Source organism: Equus przewalskii, chromosome 15, assembly GCF_037783145.1.
Source record: "Equus przewalskii isolate Varuska chromosome 15, EquPr2, whole genome shotgun sequence".
Lineage (NCBI taxonomy): Eukaryota > Metazoa > Chordata > Mammalia > Perissodactyla > Equidae > Equus > Equus przewalskii.
In genome coordinates, this window is record NC_091845.1 from 32939102 (window position 1) to 32956488 (window position 17387).

A 17387-nucleotide genomic window follows, 5' to 3' on the forward strand; every position below is an offset into this window, starting at 1 on the left:
GGCAATTGAGTTGACTTGAAGCCATGTCTGTTTTACTCCAAAGCCTGTTGTTCTTAACCCAAATCCCTGTTTTGTAGTCGAAAGACTGGACTCAGTTCCTATTCCACACTTTCCTTGTGCCAGTCACTTAATCCGCTGGTACTCAGATTTCTCATCTATTAAAAGGGGGCAAAATGTAAGAAGCTGCCCAGTGCCTCTCCCAGGATTAGCGTAAGGCTCAAATGTGACGGAGGCCACCCAGCTGGGAAGTGTTATTTCTCAATTTAATTACTCTAATCAAGCCTTATATGAGAGATTCCTCCAGGATGCTATTCGAGAACACTTTCCAATCCCAGCCATAAGCACTGTATATTTTAGTTTAACCCATTGTAGTAGCAGCATAGAAACATGTTTTCCTCTTACAGTCCCACCCTAACTTCCAATCCATTTAATAATAAACCATCTGCTACAAAATAGCAATGGTAAGTGTAGAGCATTTCCCTGGATTGAGCTCATTTTGGAGCATATTATCTTTGGCTGTAGAGACCTTCTGTTTTTGGAAAAGGGCGAGGGAGCCCCCCGCTGAACAGGCGGCTTTAACAAATCAAACCTGTTCCATCATGCCTAACCTGCTGGGTTTACATTTCCTCTGACACGTGTAAAGGGGCTCCCTTTTCCCACCTGACAGACAGTCCCCTTTGCATCTGCAGCATCTTTTCCACATACCCAGCTCAGGCATAAACATGAGCACCCATTTCCTAAATCTGCATTATCTGTGCCTGTTATGGCCTTTGTTATTTTAGCTGCCAGTAGTTATGAGCTTTGGGCTTTTGACTGATTTGCTAGGCCAGATTCCCTCATGGAAACTCTTGCTTGTCCTGGAACATTTTTCATTCCAAGCTCAGAATCTCCACACCCTGAGGGGATGAATGTACATGTTTCTGTTTTTATGCGGTCCCTCCCAAGGCTGGGTCCCTCTTTTTGAGTTGAGCCTCTCCTAGTTACTGTGGACCAGTGTTTCTCACCCCAGGGGACATTCAGCACTGTCTGGACATATTTTGGTAGTCACAACTGGAGTGGAGGCACTACTGGCATCTAGTAGTTAGAGGTAAGGACACTGCTAAACATCCTGTAGTGCACAGGAAAGCGCCTCATAACAAAGAATTTTCTGGTCCACAATGTTAGTGGTGGCAAGGTTGAGAATCCCTCCCATAGACTGAGAAGTAGCCTGAAACTCATCTATTTGGGCACATGTACCCCATCATCACGCTTTGAATCTTACCCTAGGGGAGGCAGGGTAAGATGTTGAATAAAAATTGGGGGGAGTGGGGGTGGACTGAAATAGATCTGACTTGGATTGTCATTGTGAGTTCACCATTGGCCTGAGTTTAAATTCTGGAACATCATTCCTTAGCTGCATGACCTTCAGCAGAGTGTCACCTTCTCTGAGTCTCAAGCTTCCTCATCTGTAGAACAGAGGTAGGAATCCTTACCTCTTGGGTATAGCAGGGCTCTAAAGTTCCCCTCGCAGTGCCCAGCATATACAGGCTATTCATTCATTAAGCAAAATAGTTGAGGTGCTACTGTGTGCCAGTTGCAGATGAATCCATCAGGGAAGAGAACAGATAGATATCTTTGCCTTCAAGGAGCTTACCTTCTTTTGGGAGGAAACAGACAAGTCAGAAACAAACCAGTAGATGATATCATACAGCACATGGTGAAAATAGAGATAAATAAAGTGGGAGTAAAGGGGAATGGGCAGTGGTTGGGGTGCTGGAAGGGATGTGACTGTTCTCTCTCAAGAGGCATCCCCGTCTTTGGTTTTCTCTTCTAACAGTAGTCACATGTTCCTCCCCAGCTGCAATCCTCTCATTTAATTGTGCCCATTTGTACTGATGACTTGTAGGGGTGTAGGTCATGGTGTGTGGTCAGCGCCATCATGAACACCAGCCCTTGGCTTGGGCTTGGTTGGCTGTGGGCCGTCTCCACGGCCAGTCGGCTGCTGACCACATACCTGCCCGTGTTCTTTATTTCTTCTTTGGGATTCTTCCTTTCCACATCCTTCCTCTTTCTAAGTGGAGTTTAAAAAGGAGGAAATGTTTGTTTTAACCCAGCCTAAGGAAAGGTGTAAATCTAAAGTTTGATTGGTCAAAGACCCACTCAGTCGTTATTCCTAGAACTGAGGGAAAGTATTCCCTCTCCTTAACTAGATTTAAACTCCTAGAAGGCTGAGTCCCAGCTCATTGAAACTTCCCCACAATGCATGGTTTGCATGTAAACAGCAGGTGCAGCCCCTACAGTAGAAAGAGCTCAGGTTTTGGAGCCCAACAGATCTCCTTTTGAATCCTGCCTGGGCAAGTGCCTTACTTAGCCTCTCTGAGCCTCAGTTTCCTCATCAGTAAAATGGGAATAAACTCCCATCATGCAGGGTGGTTGGGAGGATCAGAAAGAACTCATCAGAAGTGATAAGCATGGGTGGGCATGTAATAGCCCCTCTGTGATACACATGGTGAACTTCGTCCCCATCCCTTCCCCCTCAGCACTCCAGCCCAGAAATCACTAAGGAAACACAGAACAAGGAATTCTTAACTATAGAACTCACCCAGTATAGCTCACCTCTCTCTTTTTCCCCAAACTGCAACAAAAGGAAATCCCCAACTCTGGGAAGTTTTTCAATAAATACATAAAAATATGCTCAATCTTATGTTCCAAACATGAAACTGAAATTAAAGTATAGGTGTTTTCCCTATCCGATTGATAATAATATCCTGTGGATGAGTATGTGCAAGAAGTGTCCTGTCATATAACTTTCTGGGGAATAGAAAGTTGAACAGAGTGTTCAGAGGTCAATTTGGCAGTACATATCAAATGTTAAAATGTCGATGCTTCTGGGGCCAGCCTGGTGGCGCAGCAGTTAAGTGCACACGTTCCGCTTTGGCGGCCCAGGGTTCACCAGTTTGGATCCCGGGGGCGGACATGGTACCGTGTGGCAAGCCATGCTGTGGTAGGCATCCCACATACAAAACAGAGCAAGATGGGCACGGATATTAGCTCAGGACTGGTCTTCCTCAGCAAAAAGAGGAGGATTGGCAGCAGTTAGCTCAGGGCTAATCTTCCTCAAAAAAAAAGTCGATGCTTCTTAGACCAAGGAATTCTACTTCAGGAATCTGCCTTTCAGAAATACCAGCTCAGAAAATAAAGGATGTTCACCGAGCACTTTTGTAATAGCCAGATACTGGACAGGACTTTAACGTCCGTCAGTTGGATGTTGGTTAATCCATGTGGTCCATCTGGACTGCAGCCATTGAAAAGAAGGAGTGACTCTGGGGAGATGGAAATGTTTTGGAACTAGGTAGAGATGGTGGTTGCACAAATTGTGAATGTACTAAAGGCCACTGAATTATTCACTTTAAAAATGGTTAATTTTAGGGGCCAGCTCTGTGGCTTAGTGGTTAAGTTTGGCACACTCCGCTTTGGTGGCCCAGGTTTGCAGGTTCGGATCCTGGGCGAGGACCTACACCACTCATCAGCCATGCTGTGGCGGTGACCCACATGTAAAGTGGAGGAAGACTGGCACAGATGTAGGCTCAGGGCTAATCTACCTCAAGCAAAAAATGAGGGATATTGGCAACACATGTTAGCTCAGGGCTAATCTTCAGCAAAAAAAAATAAAGGTCAATTTTATGTTGTGTGAATTTCATCTCAATAAGTTATTTTTTTAAAAGACTGCATCTTATATACTAACATGGAGAAACATATTGTTGAGTGAAAAGAGAAAACATTCTGTTTTCTGTGAATATTAGCAAATGCATAGATAAAGTTTGGAAAGATCTAGAACAAACTTAATAGCAGTTACCTCTGGGAAGTGGAGTTTGGAAAATGAGGCAATTTGTACTTGATTTTATAAACTTTTGCGATGTATGAAAATTTAAAGTTAGCATAAATTATTTTCAAACTGGTGGTGAGGAAGGGGGAGTTTGAAGTGGGTCAAGGACCACAAATGTAACAAGGTGGGTGGTTGATTCTCTCAAGGGAAAGTAGAAAATGTGTTTCATTTTGAATCTTCTTTTTTGTGTTTTCTTCTCTTTCTGCTCTTTAACTCCTGCCCTGGCTGGCATCAAAACCACAAACTGAGATGAGCAAGTTACTTGATGACTCACTTTGCTTGTTTTGACCTTTCCATGCCTGTGGCTAATTGATTCTGAGAGCTGGGGATCTGCAAGCATCAGTCTGGTCACTGTTTATAAGAGCCTGTTTTCTAAAGATCACAGGGATCTGCGAGATAGTGAACTGCATCCGATGCAAGTCCTTTCTTGACCAGCACAGGGCTGGTCCAGCTCTCATGAGCTCATTAATGAGCCCAGGAGCTCCTGGAAGCCTGCACCAGCCTGAGGATCTGTGTTGCTGCTTGCAAACAGAGGTAGCTTCCTGCTTCCGTAAGGTTGTGGTAATACACTGAAGCCTTTTGGAAGTTTCTTTTTACATTTTTCATTTATTCGTTTTTCTTGAATTATCAAAATTTGTAAACTAGAATAAAAATCACCTATAATGTTATCAGGCAAAAACAATAGAATTTTGTGGTGTTCCCTTTGTATCTTTCCTCGTGCATTTTTTTCATAATTATAAACAGTGTTCCTATATAGATTATAGTTCTGATTTTATTTTAACTTACATAGAAGAGATTTTTAGTTGTTAAAATTATCTCAGAATTGTCTTAATGGATAGATAATACTTCATCAAGCAGATGAATTATAGCTTATTTGACAGTGCCCTTATATTGAATAGTTCTCTTAAAATTTTCTTTACTTTCTTAAATTTTATTGTTGAATCTCAAAATATTTGGAAGCTACCTTTGAATGTCTTAGTCTTAGTGATGACAGCTCATATGTCACATGCAAAATCAGTCCCTGCCTTCAGGAAGTTCATAGTTCAGAGCAGGTGACCAATAAGTATAACAAAATGTGATTATTGCTATAACAGAGATATGTCCAAATTGCTCAGAAAGAGTGGGTGAATATTGGTGAAGGCTTCCTAGAGGAGGTGTTTGTGTTATATCCTGAGGACAAGTTAGGAGTTAGCCAGTTTGGAATTGAAAGAAAAGAATTCTAGGAGAAGAAGACTGCTTGAAGGAAACACAGAGGGATGGCAAAGCATGATGCATTTAGGGAATGGCAGATAGCCTGGTAGAGGTGGAGAATAGGGGCTAATGGGTGAGTGGTAGGAGATGATCCTATATATATAGACTGTGGTCAGATTATAAGAGGCCTTCTGTGCCAAACTGAGGAATTGGAACTTCACACTAAAGGCCACAGACATAAAGGAACACTTGTTAAATAAGAATGTGGGTTTTGAGCACAGCAATACCTCACTGCTTTGGCAAAGTTTCCAGTAAGTGTGTTGAAATCCTCTAGAATGAAGGCCGAAGGTGATGCACTCAAATTTCTTCTTGATCATTTGTATTTGTCAAGAGAAAGCACTGTAATAGCATGTTTCAGCCACGAGGGTGGACTTTGGGTGGTTAGACCACCTGGAAGTCTACCAGGGCCTCTTTGGAAAATACTACTTCAGGAACAGGCATCATTTGCTGCCAAGATGGTATTTAGTATGTATATTAGTTGGTACTTTTTGAGTTGGCAGAACTCCAACTGAGATGAATGTCAACAGAAAGGGGAATGTGTTAGCCCCTTAGTCTAAGAGTGGCTCTTTCTAGCTTCAAGCACAGTAGGATCCAGGGGCACCAACAATGTTGGTAAAGCTTGCCCCCTCCTTCCCTCGGTCCATCCATCTCTCTTCCATCCTTCATTCTGTGTCCCTTTAATCTCTCCTATAGCAGACTCTTCTGTGTGACCAGAGAGTTGCTGTAAGAAACTCCTGTTTATGTTGTCTCTTGAGCTCACAATCCCAAAGGAACAAAGACCCTTCTCCTCTTTCTCTCATGAATCGCAGCAAGTTTCAGGAAATCACGCACCCCTCTCCAAACCAGGGTGGTGGAGATCTCTGATTGGTCAGGTCGGGCCCAACTATGTGAGACCAGATGCCCAAGGATAGTGGGGTTCTGTTCCTAGGAGGAGGAGAGGAGTACTCGAGAGACTTTTTTCTTTTTTTTTTTTTTGAAGGACATCCACTACTGTTAATCCTTGTCCTTCTGAAGAGCAGATGTCCACCGGAAAAACGTAGGGCTCATTGCTGTCTGAGAGCTGCCTTCGTGCATGTTCTTGTACTGTATCCAGGTCTCACAGAACGGATACTCCCAGCATGTGTGTGAAAGCGGCCCCTTGCCCAATTTTCCTTAGCACGTAGGCTCAAGACAATGCCCCACTTCCCAAAGGCCTTGTGGCGTTGCCCTCTCTTTCTTGCAAATGTCTGATTTATGATCTGTCAGTGACAGGAAGCTGCTCAAAGGATCCACCCAGTCCTGCCGCTCTGCCCTGTGACGGTTTGTTTTCTCATTGTTTAGCGCTCCATTAGCTTCCGCAGCGAGAGCCGGCCTGACATCCTCACCCCCAGACCCTGGTCCAGAAATGCCGCCCCCTCGAGCACGAAGCGGAGAGACAGCAAGCTATGGAGTGAGACCTTCGATGTGTGCGTCAATCAGATGCTTACGTCCAAGGAAATCAAACGACAGGAGGTAGGCTTGGGACCCATGGAGTTGACCATGTGTCTGGAACCAGGTGTACTGTGGGCGAGAGCCAAGCTGGGGTCTACCCTGAGGTCGCCAAATCAATTCTTAATTGTATTTGTAGAAGGAGGTATAAACCAAGGTGTCAAACCTTGTAAGCAACTGAGAAACCAGCATCCAGCTGGGTGGGTGTGGCCCCCACTTTAAAAAGAAACTGATGCGAAAATCTGAATTTACAAAGAAGATGAATCAGGAAATGTTTATTTAGGATCCTGGAGTTCATAAAAATAATCGCTTTAGTTATATTTTGATAGGAACTTCTAGAATATTTTGAAATATTCATTTTATAAAACTGATTCAGTTTTGTGGAAAACTTTTGTATGGAATGTAGTTAATTTCATTCCCTGTAAGTTTTCTGTATTGATGGCCCTAAAAGGCTATGATACTATTACCCTTTATAGAGAGCTCGTCATGTGCCAGACTGTGCTGAGCACTTCAAATGTGCGTCATCTAGTGAAATCCTTGGAATATCCCTTTTTGTGGAGAACCTGACATTGGCCAAAGGGGTACTTGAAAACTTTCTAGGTTTTTGACACAGCAGTTCTTTTCTAGAAATCTATCTGCCAGGTGCACTTATACACAGATGAAAAGATGTGTGTGCTAGGTTATTCATCACAGTAATGTTTATAACAGGGCTAGAAAGAGCCTGAACATCTATTACTGGGCAGTGGTTAAGTAACGGATGTTCATACATGGGATACTATGTAGCTGTAGGAACACAAGAAGCGCTGCTATGTATGTATGGCTAAGGGGATAAAGCAGGGCACAAAATGGGGTGTGTAGTATGATACCATTTATGTAAAAGAAGAAGGAAGAATGAATATGTGTATATATATATATATATGTGTCTGCTTATGAAACTATAAATTGTTTCTAGAAGGACACACAAGAAACTGGTAACGTTGTTGCCTCCTGGAACAGGAACTGGGTGGCTGATGAAGGAGATGAGATGGAAAGTTTTCCCCATGTGCCCATTTCTGCACTGTAAATTTTGAACCATATTAATGCATTATCTATTCATAAATGAATAAATAAAGCATTTAAATATAATATGTGCACTGAGAAAATCCTGTGTAGAAATATGGCAAAAATCTTAACAAGATGGTGTTACAGGTAATTTAAAATTTTCTTCTTTATACTTTTCTGTGTTCTCCCAAGTGTTAATAGTGTGCATACATAATTTGTACCGTCTGATAGTTGGAAGGAGGGAGGGATTGATTCTGCAGGTGAGGAAATTATTAAGGCACAGAGAGCAGAAGGTTACCCACCTAGGAAGTTACAGAGTCAAGATTTGAACCCAGGTCCTGTCCTACTCCCAAACCGGTGGTCTTCATGGTGACACTGTGCTGCTCCACCACAGACGCCTGACTGTGGTGTATCCCAGTGTGGAGTTCTGTGCTTTTCTTCTCCCAGAAGCCACATTTGGTCAGTCTGACAATCAGGCCTATGTAAGTGAGCTCTAGTAAAACAGTTGTACAAGGAGATCTGAGGAAGGTCGAAGTAAAGGTTAGTTAATTGTATCATGCCAATCCATTTCCTGGTTTCGATAATGCACTATAGTTATATAAGATGCTACCATTGAGGGAAGCTGGGTAATGGGTACACAAGACCTCTCTGTACTATTTTTGTAATTTCTCATGTGAGTCTATAATTATTTCAAAATAAGAGGTTAAATAAAATAGAGTACCAGGAGGGCATGACATGGAGGCTTTACTGGGCCCCGTGAAGGACCACCATGCGCTGGCCTCCAGCTCACCATTCTGCCTCCCCCTGCTTTGCCAGAGAGCACACTCATTGTCCTGCGCTCCACCAACCCCGGGGATGGAGGGTCTTCTCCAAGCCTGCTCACTTCTTCCCTCTAATCTGAAAGAAATTAGATATTCTCCAAACTATCACCGCAAACATGTAGTCCTTTAATAATGTAATGTTTGCCAACAATTTAGACTCCTAGATGAGAGCGAAAGAGTGTACTGTGCGTCATAGCTCTTAAATTATGATGGCTTGCTAACGCCAAATTAGAAATGGTCCATTTACACACTGTTGCACATAGCCGGCTCCTATAATTTTATTGTTTTACCATGTAGGGCTGAAAAGTAATATAGAATGGATTATCTTCACCAGATATTTAGACTGATAAAATATTGAATTCTTCCTACAGTTCCAGCCTCAAGACAAGTGGCTGATACGAATAAAGCTTTTTGTTGGGATTCACCTTCTGTTGACTAGAAGGAAGACAAATTGTGTTGGCCCAGTTAATAATATTGTCATGTCCATCACTGAGAACAGACTCTGAATCATTTATTGTGATTGCCACTCACAGCAGAGACACAGAACACATGGCTCAAAACTGTAATTATTTTACCTAAAATAGTTCCCTCTTGTTCAGCTGCATCAAAGTTCTGTAACATGAAAGATAACTTGTTAGACTGGAAACGTATGTGGAACCTCTTTCTCCCACGAACAGATAAACACATCATACAGAAGTTTTGCTAAATCTTTCCTTTGTAGGTTTTAGCCACTGGATGCATTTACTGCAGGTTAATTTAACTTTTTAAGAATCCGTTAGAAATACTTAAGAAATACGTAGATATGGAGCTTTGGGCACTGGAACCAGCACTGTTTGAATTTGGTCTCATAAATGGAGAGTTCAGCGAATGCGTTTTATCTTTTCTTGCAGGCGATCTTTGAACTTTCCCAAGGAGAAGAAGACTTGATAGAGGACTTGAAATTGGCAAAAAAGGTAATTTAAGTGCAGTGGTCATTTGAGTCACCTCGTACTTTAGAATTTCACAATTCTAAGGTTGTGCTTTAGGAGCACTCTCTTTATAACTAAGACGAGTCATTGAAAATGGAGACTCTGCACAATCCAAGCGGTGGAGAAGACGGCTCAAAACGAGAAGGTTCTCTGGGCCCCGCACATTTAGGGTTCACGTCTGCGTGTCTCTAGTGCACCTCAAGGAGTGTATGTCAGCTTACTCAGAAACTGTTCCTGGAGGCCTGGCTTCATGTGTGTTTTGTTGCCTTAGAAATCTCACATGCTAGGCCTCCTTATCCATGGAAGAGAATGTGTGGATGTCTGAAACTGGAACTGCGTCTTAGAAATAAAGTCATCTGAATCCCATAAGGGGACAAAGTGGTTGAGTGAGGCAATTGCATACTATCATGTAAGTTAGGGTCTCTCATATGGAAGCTTGTTTTTTAATCACGTTGTTTGTGGGAAGGGGGAAGAAATTCATGCCATGTAGCCTGCGTAGTCTTGACAACAAACCTTCCTCAAAAACCTTCCTATTCCAGTGACCCCCATGGAGGCTTCCCCCTACCTCGTCCAGACGCCTTCATCTGATATTCACAGCTTCCTCAAAGAGTCACAGGGTTGGAAAGATGCCTCCCTTCTTTTAAGTGTCCTTAGTCCCAATTTCTGCTAACAGGAAGTCCTGTCTGTAGCGTTCCTGAAGATGGCCATCCAGGCTTTGCTTGGACACAGCCAAGAAACTGAGTTATAAGCAGGGCCGCGGAGGAGGAAGATAGGAAGGACAAAGAAAGCATTTAACTCTGGGAGACATCTTGCAGGTGAAATGTCCAGCTCCTCCCTCCTGCATCAAGATTTCCCAACCCAGGTGCTTTAAAATGTTTTACTGCCATCCTTTTGCTTATGGTGATCCTATCTTCCTAGAAACCCTTCCCTTTCCTTTCAATCATCCATATCCACCCATCCTCCAGGAACCAGCTCAAATCTCAGTTCATTCTTCAACAACATTTACTGCCTCCTTCTCTATGTCAAGCAGCCATCTTTAAAATCTCCCTTGACCATTCCAGCTTTAATTCTCTGACCCTCTAGAGCAATTATGATTTGAAAATTTTTGCTGCCATGTGACATCTCCATTTTTAATCTTGAACTATTTTTTAAACATATATTTAGTTTTCTGTGTTTTTTTCTTATCTTCCCAATTAGCTTTTTAAAACTCCTTGAAGGCAGGGGCTGTGCCATTTGAGTTCTTGTATTCTGTTACAGTGCCCTGGCTATAATTGTATGTTCTTGTGGTTTAATTATCTTTAATAAGAGGTAATAAGATTGGCAGAGATTTTGCTCTCTTTGCTTAAAAACAATAGTAAAGGATACCAATTACTTTTTCTTTTCTTTCTTACTTTATATAGGGACTAATTGAAAAAGCACCTGCTAATAACTAATTTTGTGTAAAGTGGGAGTTTTTCAAGCTGCAAAATCTTCAATAAAGTTAATTTTTAAAACGTTATACAAATCAAATCTGCTCTGTACTTAGGATTTGTGCCTTTTCGTAGATGTATGATATACTAGAATAAAAAAGCTTTGTAAAACATCTGCTTTGGTTTATCAACAACCACAAAAGACTCAAGGCAATGCTGGATTTTCATCTGCACCAGGCACACCCATCTGCTCTTTCTGGAACATTATGGGAGAAGTTGTTGGAGAGAGCCAAATATTTTATTATTGTGTAGGGCCTCTCAGAAGCATTTACATTAACAGGTTACTTCCTCTGGTTTTAAATGTTTACTTCCATCCTTTGCCCTTTTTGTGCAGGCCTATCACGACCCCATGCTGAAACTCTCCATAATGACAGAACAAGAGTTGAATCAAATTTTTGGAACACTGGACTCTTTAATTCCTCTGCATGAAGGTATCATTTTGTTCCCAGAATGAGTCGTGACTTGTAGCCTTAATTGAGTTGTCTTATAACAAGTCATGATTACGTAATAATGTGAGTAACCCAGAATCTACTTCCAGCCCTGGTCATATTTGAATGCCTAACAAAGTAAGCATTCTGTTTGTTTTTTTTACCAGAGCTCCTTAGTCAACTACGAGATGTTCGGAAGCCTGATGGCTCGACTGAACACGTTGGTCCCATCCTCGTGGGCTGGGTAAGAAAAGTTCTCTGATCTCGATTGAAGCTAAATTTCAATAATGTAGATGGAGTTTCATTTTAGCTAGACTTTTTTATTGTCAAACATTGGTTTCACATCAGAAAAAATTAAAATAGCAAATTCTTAGTAAAATTTATCATTGTATTTAGGCTTTGTGTCTTCAAAGCATGGAGACAGGTTTTTTTCTTATTACAGATTTACTGAATTTAAAGATAACATGGCCTTTTTGCAATAAAATAAGGCACACATGAAACTGTTACTCGTTTCACATCAAATAGAGGAAAACTAGTTAATATTCAATTCAGGCCAATTACTGTTATAATTATTACCATTTCTATTCCAGTAAAAATCCATGGACATATTCCTGTCCATCACCAGAAAAACCTTTATTCGGGCTACAAAAAAACTCATGGTCAAATGTAGTTTGATAAACAAAGTAATAACTAAATGTTAATATTTAACATATATCTGATCCTAAGAAACTTCATGGGATAGCTGGGTATTATGCTGACGTTCATCCCCAATAACCCATTCCCTTTCCTTTAAACAAAGAAATCAGCTGTGATCTCAGATTAGGGTTTCTAAATTTATGGTCCCAGGCCTGAGTTTGTGTTTTATTGGGTGCATGATGTTGTTGTCCATTTGTTTAGTTTACTCTACATGAGGCTTGCACTCTCTATTTTGCCAAAGTCCCCACCACTCCCTATCAATACATTTCTGTTTCCTTCTGTGAGTCCTTGAGCGGTCCACCCCAGCTCCAGGTGTTTTTCATTTGTTATGAAGCAGGTAATGAAAGCAGATTACTTTGATGACTTCTTTCAGGCAGAATTAGGGCTCTCATCCCTATCCTCATCCACACAGTGTTTCAGAAAAATAGGCAGGAAGTGCCACAACAGCAAGTGTTAGAGTCATTCCACTGTTTGGAGGGTGTTGTGAAGGTTTAGATTACCATGTGAGTTTTGTTTATCCAGTTACATTTGTATTTTAACCTTCCTAAAGCTTCCAGTTCCTGTTTTTTAGTTGATCCCTTAACTTATGCTTCTCAGTTGCTGCCTTGATCAAGAAACTTTGAGGGTTTCATGACTTAGCTTTAGTTCAGGAGTCAATTTTAGCCCTGAGGCTGAAATATCCCAAGGACATCTGAAAGGCAAGTAATGTTCTAAGATGAATAATTTAGAAAATGTGCCTGAATATTTCAGGAGAGATATTCATCTTATATTTTTGACTTTCATTTTATTATGAGCCGTGGTAGATGTTTTAACTTCTTTAGCCTACAAAGAAATTTCTCTAAGGAGAGCCAGCCAGCTGGAGACAGAGAAGGTATAATGAGAAGAGAGAGTCTGCCTCAAGTGTTTCTTAAACTTGCTCAGTGCGTGGACTGCTTTGATGGGAGTGAGGCTGCAACTCCAGAATTAGCATGATGACTGCTCTGTTTTTGGTGAGATGGCAATATAAAGATATGTGGTTTCCTTAGACATCATATACAAATTGTCAGTTCATGCCAGAAGCAAAAATGAACGCATTTGCCTCATTATTCATTTTTTCTGAAATAAATGTCACTTTTATTAGGAAATTGGTTTGATCTGGGGTTAGTTTTTACAGTTCTTTTCTATGCATACCCAAAGGAAGCGTGACCATGCAGGTCACTGCTATCCGGACCCTTCAGGCATCAAATGGAGTCTTGCAGCTTGAAGAGCAGCCTAAAACGAAACAACTGGTCCATTGTTACCAGACCTCATGAGAAACGGCCCTTATTTATCAGGCCCGATGAGCTGTTAAATGTTTTCCCTCTTTTAACTGCAGATGTGTCCGTGCGAGTGGGAACTGTAAACCAAGGGGTACATCTGTTTGAGTTCTGGTCTTTTTAACAGAACAAAATAAACATCTTAGTGGACTTTGAATGAGAAAAGTCAGAGCCCATTCGACCCATGAAAAATTGATTTATTTCCCCCCAAAGGAAAAAAAAGTGAAAGAAAACCCTTTTAAACAAGTGAGCCTCCCAAGTAGGATAGCCCTGGTCAGTCCTTTTGACCTGAGAATGAATCAATTACTTTTACTTTGAAGACCTTGAATAGAGTGGTGGGTTTTTTCCAGAGAACCACCCGGGTTACTGAGGATGTGTCTCCCTGACGGGTCGGCCTGCTCTCATATGCCTCCCCGTCGTAAAGAAACAGCTTCCTAAGTGACTTCTCTTCACGCTAACGTTTTCTCAGTAATAAAATAATTTATAAGTTCTCCAAGGCAGCAAGTTCTCATGTTAATTTCGGTTCTAATTAAATTTTAATTCCAAAGAGAGAGGCCGGGTACATGGAAGCAAAAAAATAGATGTCACTTTTCACAATGTTAGGGAGATAGAAAGAATTTCTTTAAAAAAAGTGAGTTTCCCTTATAAATTCTTGATAGTCTATTTAAAGAGATGGTGAGTAGTTCCGAGCTTTGGAGGGAAGAGTAGAGGAAGAACATGCTTCCAACTGGGTTTGTCTCCAGCTGAGCAAGTAGTTTTGCTTCTCTAAACCGCAATTTCGTCAGTAAAAATATTCTAGGGATAATTAATAATAATAGCTTGTACTTACGGATTCTCAACCAAGAGCCAAGCTCTGTGCTACACTTTGTATCTGCCTTATCTCATTAAAGGGCAGGAGGACATTAGTATATGCATTCTGTAAGTGGGGAAACTGAGGTTCAGAAGGGTCGCCTGACTACTAACTGTCCGAGTTAGGCTTTGAACGTTATTCTCACTTGTTCCAGGATCTGTCCTCTTAACCACTGCATTACCACCTTTCATATTTTATATAAGTGAGTGTATATGTATTTGGGAACCAGGATGTATACATTCTTCATTCTCTATCTAGTTATAGATCACTTGTGGCCTTTTCTAGCCAGTGGGCTGAACCAGATAGTCTTTCAGGTCAAGCCCAGGAAATGAGCACACAGTCTAGTGTGAACACAGGACCAGAGCCAGATTTGGTTGCCATGGCAGTGGGGGCGGCAGGATCAGAGAGAGTAATGGCCCGTTGGACAGCTAGCAGCAGTGTGGTTGGGGTTCCTCGCGAGTTTACATCCTATGGTTACTGCTGATTTGTTTCTCCATAATGAAAACATTGGGCATTTCCAGATCTTCTTAAAAGGCGAGGAAGTGGAAAGGAAATTAAGAGAGCCTGAGGCTCTTTTTAATTAACTCTGAAAATTTAAATTACAAGCCACAGTACCACATCTTGGTGGGGGAGGGAGTATATGTGTGAAAGAGTGTGTGTGTGTGTGTGAGTACCAATTATTGTTACCTTCAAATACATGGTTGGAAATAATTTCTGCAGCTCTTCTTTAACACAAAGAGAGGTTTTTAATAACACATAAGGAAAGTAGACATTTCCAAGGAATGTTAAACTCAGCAATGAACTTTTTAAACATTACTTCCTTGGTATCTTTTGAGTCACTGAGAAAATAATTTCAATAAAAGGTCTAAAAGAAGCCGCAGAATATTTATACTTTGACCCATTGTTCAGATACTGCCACAATTTATTTTTAAGCTGTGTTCCCAAACTATCAAATATTACTTGATCTGGTAACCCATTAAACATTCATTTATTTGTTCATTCAGAACACAGACTTTGAATGTCTGCCGTAAAGTAGGCCCAGTGGATACAGAAATGAAAGACCTCTTGCCACTGCCTTGAGCTGAAGCCCTCCACAGGGCACGTGTCGTGGGGAATGTGACTTCCTAGTCCAGGAAAGAGAAGCAGACACAGTGAGGCCATTGGCTGCATTTTGTTGCCTCCCGTAACTTTCTGGAAGTTGACAGCCCGTACATTAGGAAGCATGGTCTTGGGTGCCACTCAAAGGGAGGAGTGGCAGAGGGAGATGAGCAGCCCTGTCACAGAGTCTCTGACTCCGTGTTTGCATCATGTGACTAATGGGACATGTCAGGGAAATTAGTATTTCACTGAAAGGAAGATAGTGGACCTGAAGTTTTCCCAAGTCTTTAAGCTTAAATTGTTCTTTGAATGGTATTGCGATGTTAACTATTAGGTGTAGCCAAGAATCATTCCTGCCCTGTCAGAACTAATTTAAGAGATTTTTCTAAATGCTTCCTGCATCTAATTTTTTACTAATTTTACTTTTATTTAACTTCTTGGGGTTCTTTATAATTGGTCCACCTTGGAATCAGGTAACTTAAAACTAAAATAGAGGTGCTTGCAACCAGGCCACGCAAAGGACTGGGCTGTGGAGTCTGACTCCTTGCTTTCTTTTTGTGCCATTAAGGCTTCTAGATGAGTTTCTTATGAATAATTTAAAAGAAATTGTTTTTAAAAAAATTATTTTATTGAGGTCACAGTGGTTTTATAACATCGTGTAAATTTTAGGTGTACATCATCGTATTTCAGTTTCTCTATAGACTGCATCGTAATCACCACCAAAAGTGTGGTTTCCATCTGTCAGCATACATATGTGCCCCTCACTCCCTTTCACCTTCCCCCCAAGAAATGCTATTTTTAAAAAAATAGGATGCTTTCCCCTCACCAGATATATTTGGAAGTTTAGGAAAATTCTGCACTATGTGCATAAGCAATAATTCCAGTTCTTTTGTTTCTAGCTTAGATGGGCAGGAAATGCAGACAAATTATGACAGGGTCTTAACAATCAAGAAAGTAAATGTGCAACTAAGAAAATTACTTTGTGCAAGAAGCCAGAGCCTAAAACAACTATCCATTGCCTGTCGATTTGAAGATTCCACTGGTCTGTCTCCTCCAGCCATGCAGATGAAGGAATGCTGGCCAGGCCTGGAGACCAGTTAGGTGTTTGTTCAGTCCCAATGAGTGATGATAGCTTGTAGCTTCAATTATTTTAACACTGCAACCCTCTTTTGATGTTCCTTTCTTAGCTACCTTGTCTCAGCTCCTACGACAGCTACTGTAGCAATCAAGTAGCTGCCAAAGCTCTGCTGGACCACAAGAAACAAGATCACCGGGTCCAGGATTTCCTCCAGCGATGTTTAGAATCCCCCTTTAGCCGCAAACTAGATCTCTGGAATTTCCTTGATATTCCAAGAAGTCGTCTGGTGAAATACCCTCTGCTTCTTCGAGAAATCTTGAGGCACACACCAAATGATAATCCAGATCAGCAGCACCTGGAAGAAGCTGTAAGTTTGTCTGTTTTTTCTCTTTTCCTTTGTTATTTTCCCTGTAATGGCTAGAGGACCAGGTAAATGGGTGAATGAAGGGTCCCTGGGTACCCGGGTCTCAGGAATCTTGGTTCCAGGCTTGGCTCCGCCATTAACCATGTTTTGATTTTGCAGATCACTTCTCTCTCTGCCTTAGTTTCCTAACCTATAAAATGCAGTGTTTACATGAAATGCACTCTAAGGTCCCTTTGATTCTAAAATTTCTTGATTCTGTATAGGTGCCTCTGTAATCTATTACAGTTGCTGTGAGGGTTAAGATATCTGTGGAGATTTTAAATTGAGTATCTTTGTTTAGTTAGCAAATGGGAGTTGCCTTTTACCTTAGCCCCAAGGCCCATTAGTGAAGTCAACATACATTTAAGATCCAGCTTTCCTTGGCCCCCGCTTGCAGTGGGGGGCCTAGTCAAACCTCCTGCTCACCATCAAATGTTTATTAATTATGGGGGAATATGGATTCCTCCCTAGCAGCAATAGAAGGCCAGGAAAAATGGGCTCCTTATTATGAGACTATTGCAAACTGTGAGCATTCTGCTCAGAGAGCTTAGTTCTGATTGCGGTACTCTTTTTTTTTTTTCTTTTTGAGGAAGATTAGCCCTGAGCTAACATTTGCTGCCAATCCTCCTCTTTGCTGAGGAAGACTGGCCCTGAGCT

At 41.4% G+C, this 17387-nt stretch overlaps 1 protein-coding gene across 10 annotated transcripts in view; it reads left to right on the forward strand.

Moving 5' to 3' along the window:
* ARHGEF3 (Rho guanine nucleotide exchange factor 3) overlaps positions 1-17387 on the forward strand; it is a 285003-nt gene that overhangs the window by 254467 nt on the left and 13149 nt on the right. For all 10 annotated transcript variants that reach the window (XM_070574880.1, XM_070574881.1, XM_070574885.1 and 7 more), the window contains 5 exons: positions 6437-6607; positions 9336-9398; positions 11217-11313; positions 11478-11554; positions 16437-16694. In XM_070574880.1, the coding sequence (XP_070430981.1) occupies positions 6437-6607; positions 9336-9398; positions 11217-11313; positions 11478-11554; positions 16437-16694 (666 nt within the window). The remainder of the gene's footprint in view (positions 1-6436; positions 6608-9335; positions 9399-11216; positions 11314-11477; positions 11555-16436; positions 16695-17387) is intronic.